An 8,377-nucleotide genomic window follows, 5' to 3' on the forward strand; every position below is an offset into this window, starting at 1 on the left:
CTTTTAAATCCTTCTTCTACCATAAGGATGAAGGGATTTCATCCAAATTTGGTCTGGAGCATCCTTGGACCAAGGGGACTCATTTTTGTATAAACAATGAGTTTGGACCCCCTGCGGGCAGAGGGGCGGGGTCGAATAGGGGAAATAGAGGTAAAACCTTTGAAATTCTTCTCCTACCATAGGGATAAAGGGATTTTATCCTAATTTGGTCTTGTGCCAAGATGACTCAATTTTGTATAAATGATACGTGTGGCCTTTCTGGATGCAGAGGGGCCGGGCTCAAAAGGGGAATTTGACGTTAAAATCATTAGAATCCTTCTCCTTCTTTACAATTGGAGGAATTTATTCACATTTGACCTGGAGCATCCTTGGGCAAAGGGGACAAAATTTTGTATAAACTAAGGGTGTGGCCGCCGCCCCCCTCTGGGTGCAGAGTTGCGGGGCCCAATAGGGGAATTTGAGGTTTAAGTCTTTAAAATCCTCCTTTCTCTGTACCATTTGAGTGATTTCATCCACATTTGGCCTGGAACATCCTTGGGCAAAGGGGACAACATTTTGTAGGTGCAGAGTTGCGGGGCCCAATAGGGAAATTTGAGGTTTAAATCTTTAAAATCCTTCTTCTGAACCAATGGAGGGATTTTATGTAATATAAAGAATAATTTCCGATAGCTGCTTTATTATCCAGGTGAGCGATACAGGCCCTCTGGGCCACTTGTTGTATTTAAAAGAGAAATTAAAAAGAAATTTCCAATTAAAGAAAAACATGTGATGGTATGAAAATTAATCTTTTTGTTTTATAACAGTGGAGAACATCCTACGATCCATCATCAGCAGTCTGTCTCAGCAGCAGCAGCAGCAACAGCCCCAGCCTCCCCAGTCTTGATCAGGACAGTGATGGGCAGGACAGAGCATGCTTCAGTCGGGGTCATTCAAGGTTGACCTCTGGTCAAAGGTCGGGGTTCAATGTAAAGGGCAGCATACTGGTGCTGTCTGAGGGGAAATGAGTGGTTTGTCTCACTTTTTCCATATACTGTGTATGGAATAACGGGAGTCGGAAAAGACTGTAAATCCACTTTTCCTACCCGAACCTCACCGGAACTCTCGGGGAAACGACTTTCATCTTCCCCTGCATATCATGATGTCGAACACAAAGTCGCTGATTTGTGTGTACCAATTACAGTGTGCTGCAAATATTTTTGTTGTAACTATAGAGTTTGAGACTAACTATAGTTTGAAAGTGATATTTTACTACTAAAGACAACCTAGTTTGATACACTGACGCTGTAAATCGTGTGTGAGGATCTATTAGCTTATTTGTGCAATGTTTACAAGCTTTAACCATATAAAAAGCTATTTTTTTGCTACTTATTTTCAAATTAGTAAGTTTTCATTTTGCATTATTGTGAAAGAAAGGTGCACAATTTTATTTTTTTGTCTAAGAGTGTAAATCATGAATGCAGTTTTGTAACGGAGGCAATGTGGCACAAGTAGTTTTGAAACATTTTTGTCTCGATTGTGAGTTGTAGAATTAACACCATTTAACTTTTAAAAAAGCCTATCTGGCATTTGAATAGGATCACACATAGTGTGGAAGAACACACTGAATGGCTTATGGATAATTGTAGCTACCATCTTATGCAATTCCTTGTTAAAGATCAAGAAAAGAACAGGGACCAAAGATTCCGCTTCGCCCCGCATTACTACAATACTAACAGCTATAAGTAAGGTAAGATCTCGAAAAATGGGGCAGAAATTTTCTTCAAAAAAAATGCATCTCCGCGGTAAATCCGCTTGTATGGATCTCGATAAGGAAGGAAAAATTGTCTGTGAAATATCGGCACGAGAACAGGGGCCAGAAAAAACAACTGATAGACGAAAAGTTTGTCTTCAAATATGATAATGTGTTTGAATTGAGGCTCACATCTCAAAAAACAAGTCATGTTATGAAAAGCATTTTTGAAATTTGATCAAAAGTATCGACAATTTCATAATTTAAGAATTAAAATGAATGTACACCCTCATTGAATGAACTTATAGGTATACTTAAAACAAGGAAAGTAGAATAGAATTAGAGGGGAGAAAATGCTTTTTAAAACATGCATCATTGAGTACCATTAATTGAGTGGGTGTCGACCAACCATCATGTAGAAAGACACTCCATTTTTTTTTGTCCGCGTACCAATTAAGAAGGGGTTGCCCAGCTTTGGATAAAAATACAAATATATCTTGAACAATACTTATGTTTTTAATATTATCTATGTGTACTTTTCGAGCATAACCAGTATTTTGCGAGTCAATGTGTTTATTTTGATGATGATTGTTACTATTTGAACTCTATATTTGACGCTGTACATGATACAATATACACGTTCTATAAGCTGCAGAGCTAGAATCTGTAGCATGTGATATATGTAAGACCTAGTCTTGAAAAGTTTACTGTAGTCTACACTTCTACAATAGTAGCTTTCTGTAAGCATGGTTATATTCAGTCGGACTTGGTAAAATATAATATTAATTATATCAAGACACAACATTTTTTAAGTCTAATGAAAAATACTGGAAATCTGGGCAAAAGCTGAAGTTCGGACTATTCCAGTAAAATATCTGATTCACAGGGAGATTTCATGTCTTTTCAAATAGGACCATGACAGAAATTATTTATCAGAGTTCCCTGGATTTTTGAACTGATTTGCTTTATTTAGTGACCACCCATAGAATAGCGTCACTGTTGACCCCCAAATTTAGAAATAAATATACACAAAAAGTAATGTAGGTCTAATATTTCATCTTCAATATTTAACTCATTCACCCCGGAAGACGCTTTTGAACTCTTCCGATTCAAAGATTGGAATAGTTCATTATGAAACTTCAGGGGTGAGTTGAGTTACAGAAAGTGTGTCATTTGATACTGGTTGAAGTATGCTACTCCTGTAGCGACTTTTAACAACTTGAAATCCATATAGAAAATTGGATTTTTTTGGTTCTTTTCTTCTGTCATTTTATGTAGATTAAAATATTTCAAACCTCAACTCACCATCCATACAATTTCTATATTTTACTGTCAAAGTGAATATATATTTTACTTGTGTAGTCCTTATTTCTAGCCCTAACTCATTCCCCCCTGAAATTCCGTAATTAACTAGTCCAACCTTTGAATTGGAAGAGTTCAAAAGTGTTTTAAGGGGTTAGGAGTTAAATTAATGTTTGGGATCACATATTATTTACCTGTATATCTATCACCTGCATGAAGATGTACAACTATTACCTGTATGTCATCAGCGTTCAGGTATTTATGTCATCAGCGTTCAGGTATTTTAAATATTTACCTGTAAACAGGTATATAAATAGTGCTTGTATGTCACTTGCATATATACAGGTATACACACATTATTTACCTGTATGTTGCCTTCATACCACCTGCATACAGATGTATGCCTCTTCCCTGTACATTGCCTGTAGACAGGTATACACTTGTTATTTACCTGTATCGCCTGCACACAGGTAGACACATATTTACCTGTATATCGCCTGAGAACAGGTAATCTCATAAATCACCTGCATACAGGTACGCAAATCTTCAGTTTAGGATATGATATGACATAATTTAACTGTCAAAGTTGATAAATTCATCGTAGCATGTAGTGGTATTTCAAATACTGTCAAACATGATACAAAAACATTTGACCTATATTTATTTTGTCAAGTTAGGATATGGAAGGGACAAAAGAATATAAAAAAAAATCCGTCAATTAAGATTGACGGATATTAAAAGGTTTTTTGATTTAAATGATTTTCTCATACATTATCCCACAAACAGGTATTTAACATAAACATTTTAGAATATGTATCAATGATGTGTATGGTGAAATCACACATGTCGCCTCCATAGCTGTCTTTAGTTACATTTGCATTAGTTTTTTCAGGTTGTTTATAAATCATCTCTGGGAATTTAATTCAATGATTATAGGTCATAAAAAATTTGGAAAAATACTTTTTGTTCCATTTTCGTCTTTTTTTTTCCCTGTTTATATTTTTACCCATTTTAAGTGTAACATTAACTGTAACATGCATTTTGAAATTATATGAACACCAACCAAAAACTATTGTTCACTAAAATGTTAGACCTACAGTACCACTGTGAATTAATTTCTTATATATACGAAGCATTCACGATGTGTTTAGAGGCTAAAATTCTATTGGGTCTGTAATACACTTTGAATGCAAACCAACATTTTTTGTTATAGCCTATATCCAAAATATTTTCTGGTAGAATCAAATTGTTTAAAGGTATAGGAAAAATGTTATTCGCAAGGAAATATACCGGTAAGGTTATTTACAAGCAAATTGAACAAATTGATCAAATTGATCATTAGAATGTATTTCAGTAAGTCTGTTTAGTTTGGACTGAAATAGACTTATTCACCCCTGAAGACACATTTTAACTCTTCAAATTCAAAGGTTGAAATAGTTCATTATGAAATTTCAGGGGAGAACGAGTTAATACAAAATTCAAATAAATTTAAACAAAACAATCAACCCTTTCATCCCTTTGCAACTTTAGTAGACTCTCCCATGCATTGATCTGGGTGAGTCCATTATGGTTTACAGTGGTGAAAGGGTAAACAAATGAAGAACTGGAGACAGAAACAAGTGTCTCAGACATATCTGTATCTGTTTCGTCATACATGTTCAGTGTCCCAAACTGACGTTTCCATGGTTACAGAAATTCTTGGTATATGTGCACAATTTTGTAAAAGGCAGCTGTTATGTGAAATGAATGATGTTTAAAAAATCATGGATGTTTACAAATGTTTTGTTGTAAACATGTTTGTTAAGGTACATATTGTCATTAACATGGATGTTTATGTATAGGTTTTATCAAAAACATGCATGGTCATTACTGACATGGTGTCGAGGAAATACATGTTTACTTGCGTGTTGTCAAGGAAATACATGTTTACTTGCATGTTGTCAAGGAAATGCATGTTTACTTACATATTGTCATATGTTTGTGTGATAATGTATTTCCATAAACATGCATGTTTACTTGTGAATAACGGTAACAAAATTGTTCCTGTCAACAACAATCCAGTATTTTATTTATGTTTATGTTTGATTTTTTTAAATCTTATTTTTTAATGTTTTTCATTGTGGTCATCATTTTGGAGGAAAAAAACTTATTTATACACTTTTTGATGGGGAGGGATGTGGAATTATACTAAACCATTTGGACCAAATCTTTTTTCAATGCAAAACTGATTTCAGATAAATTGTATTTGGTGTTTGACTCGAAAAGTTATGTAATAAGAACTCGTGCTTTAAAACAGAGCCAAAAAGAAAAGAAACAGTACAATTTTTTTTATATATAGATATATATTTTCATGAGAGAAAGCATTTTTTAATTACAATCATAAACAAAGTGTTTGTGAATCAAAATCTTATGTTGATTAAGTCATTTGTTTGAATGTAAATAAAGTATAGATATAAATATATATATAAAGTGAGTGTGATAATGTATATATACTGTACATATGCTAAATACTCAGCACTGTCCATTTCTGTAATGCCTTTTGTTTACTGGTATTTCGGTGGATGATTTCAATCGGTCCTGTTGCCTGTGACATCACTTTCTGTCCGGGACGGTTTTGTACCATAGAATATGCTAACTCTTATTTAAATACAAGGTGAAGATTTTTTAATTTTTTTTGTGTGATTTACTAATTGGAATACAATAGATTTTGATCAAATTTAAACTTTAAAGTATCTGCAAAATAAGTATTTATTAGAATTTCTAGAAAATTTTAAAAGGAAATTCTAAAATAAAATCTCCTGTTACAAGTTAGTTTCGGAATTTTGTAAAATATCGTTTATGAAAAAAGTTTGAAACCATGGACAAGGGAGAAAATTGAACCAGTGTGCTTGTAGTAATACAACTGTGATAGTTTGTATATCTGAGGAAAAAGTCATTTGTCTAAGTGTATATTAACTTGTTTTACCAGGGAACAGTATCAAGTCATTTTTGATGATCAACTAACCTTGAAATCTTGGAAAAAGAGTAACTTTTGGTACTGTGAATTTTTTTTCATGGGGCCGAATTTTGTGGTGAAAATACAAATTTGTGGGTTCATGATTTTGTAGATTACAAGTACCCACTCATTAGGAGAAAAGCTTTATGTCTATCTTCTAATTATTTCGTGGACCTATGAATTTGTGGATTGAGATTATCCACAAAATCAGCGAAATTAAAAACCCACGAAAATTAGTGATTTCACAGTATATGAAGTATATAAAAGTGACTTGACATGAAAATTTGTAGAAATAAAAAACATAATTTGGAGCATATCGATGGATGGTAATGTGTACTGGAGCTATTCTTGAATTAACTGTGATCAGTAAGAAACGATTGTTTTTGTCCCGATTTAAAAAAAATATTAGATTATTTGGATGGCGTGCATACCTTTTCTGTTTTAACGTGCTGACATGTGTTGCTTTGCCTGTTCCGATGTGATAATTGTGTATGCACTTGTATAAGTATACTTCAAAGAGTTGTAAATATTTTTCTTGCAAGAGAAAGCATCTGATGATGTCGAATGTTACTATAGAAATAATCGCTTTTTGTTACCGTTTGATTATGAGAAATTGTTGTTTTATGGCTGTGTGATGCTTATTTGATTAATTTGTCCAGTTTTGTAGTATGAAGGAACTTCACCTGTACCAAAATATCTTCCTCTCATCCTCCCGAATGAAGTGTACGTATTATTTTACCTGTATGCAACATTCCTCGCTCTCCTCCATATTTACGTGTACATATTTTTATTGGTACACTTTTATCATCTCTGTAGCCATCTTTATCCGTAGCTTACATTTCTTCCATCCTTCCATTTTCTTGGAGGACTTGAATACAAGATAATTTGTACGTAAATTAGGTATTTGATTTAAGGCGATTAGCAGTCTATACATATTCTGCTTTCTTTGAAGAGTTTTGATTAATTTATATATAAAGAAATATAAAAAATAATTATGAACAGTTTTGAAATGGGAATATTTTTTTCTCTCCAAATTTCTCTATAAATAAAACTGTCGTTTCTTCTGTCTGCTAGCTAGGGAGATATAGTGTACAGGTGTTCATGAGTAATGGACAATCAAATACATGTGTTGTCCCGTTATTCTGTCCTAACAAGTGTGTTGTCCAGTACGTCAGATGGTCAAATAATAGGTGCTGCCCAGTCATTCTCTCTCATCTCAGCTCCGTTAAAAAATGTTGAGGGGGCCGCGGTGGCCAAGTGGTTAAGGTGTCTGACATTCTGCTACCACTAGCCCTCCACCACTTGGTCGCGGGTTCCTGGCCTACGTGAGCACCAGGTACTGGCCGTAGGTAGGTGGGTTTTTTCTCCGGGAGCTCCAGCTTTCCCCCACCACCAAAACCTGGCACGTCCTTAAATGACCATAGCTGTTAAAAGGACTTAAAACATAAACAAACCGAAAAGATTAAAAATGTTGAGGTTTATAATCAGATCATTGGAATGCAAACGAACAAAAATGCCAAATTTTGACAGGTAACGAAAGTTTTTCCTGACTGTTGTTGAAGGGTTTGCCAAGTCTACAATATACAGTTTGATTTCACGCTGGTATCTTTGTATGTACATAGAAAAAATACAAATCCCGTGCTAGGGAATTTTGCAGGTTCAGGTCCTTAATATTAGGCGTTACCCGATTTGAAATTTGTATTGGCGCATTGAGCGTTTTGGTCTGTTTGTAATATCGAGAACACTGTTGATTTGATTCTGATTTTGAGTTATTTTAAGAGCTCTGACAAAGATAGAAATACTGGACACCAATGGAAATGTTTCGTCCCTAAAACCGTTGATCGATTTTGTATATATATATCAGTATTCACTATCAACATGAGGAGAGATTTGACTGGAACCCGCGTCCATCTGCCTGAGAGAACTACTGGTAGATGATATTGTTACACCTTTATATAAACAAACAAATGATGAACATTTCCTGTTATATAAGCGTGTTGCTATGGTCTGGGAAACGTTTCTTGGGTCATTTACGTCAGTAACAATGTAGGGTCACCATGCAGAGCCGCTTCAGTTGACGTCACCGCAGTGAGATGGACATAAGTAGGGTCAGACGTCATCAGTCACATTTTCGGCCAGTAGGAATGTCTGAACTCGTCTATGGCTTCTGTGGTTGACCGAAGGGTGTGACCTAATCAAACGCTTCTTTGGCCAGTAATAGGATCTGACCTTAACTCATTCACCCCTGAAAACACATTTGAACTCTTCCAATTCAAAGATTTGAATAGTTCATTATGAAATTTCAGGGTGAATGAGTTAACGATGACATTTGTGGCAGAGGGGGAGGGGGG

General features: G+C 34.8%; 1 protein-coding gene across 1 annotated transcript in view; it reads left to right on the forward strand.

Moving 5' to 3' along the window:
- LOC110457471 (nuclear factor of activated T-cells 5-like) overlaps nt 1-3,741 on the forward strand; it is a 59,789-nt gene extending 56,048 nt beyond the window's left edge. The window contains exon 15 of the mRNA XM_021508768.1: nt 804-3,741. Coding sequence (XP_021364443.1) covers nt 804-883 — 80 coding nt within the window. The 3' untranslated portion in view covers nt 884-3,741. The remainder of the gene's footprint in view (nt 1-803) is intronic.
- Nucleotides 3,742-8,377: the final 4,636 nt, after the last annotated feature.

Source organism: Mizuhopecten yessoensis, unplaced genomic scaffold (genome assembly GCF_002113885.1).
Source record: "Mizuhopecten yessoensis strain PY_sf001 unplaced genomic scaffold, ASM211388v2 scaffold9157, whole genome shotgun sequence".
NCBI classification, from domain to species: Eukaryota; Metazoa; Mollusca; class Bivalvia; order Pectinida; family Pectinidae; genus Mizuhopecten; species Mizuhopecten yessoensis.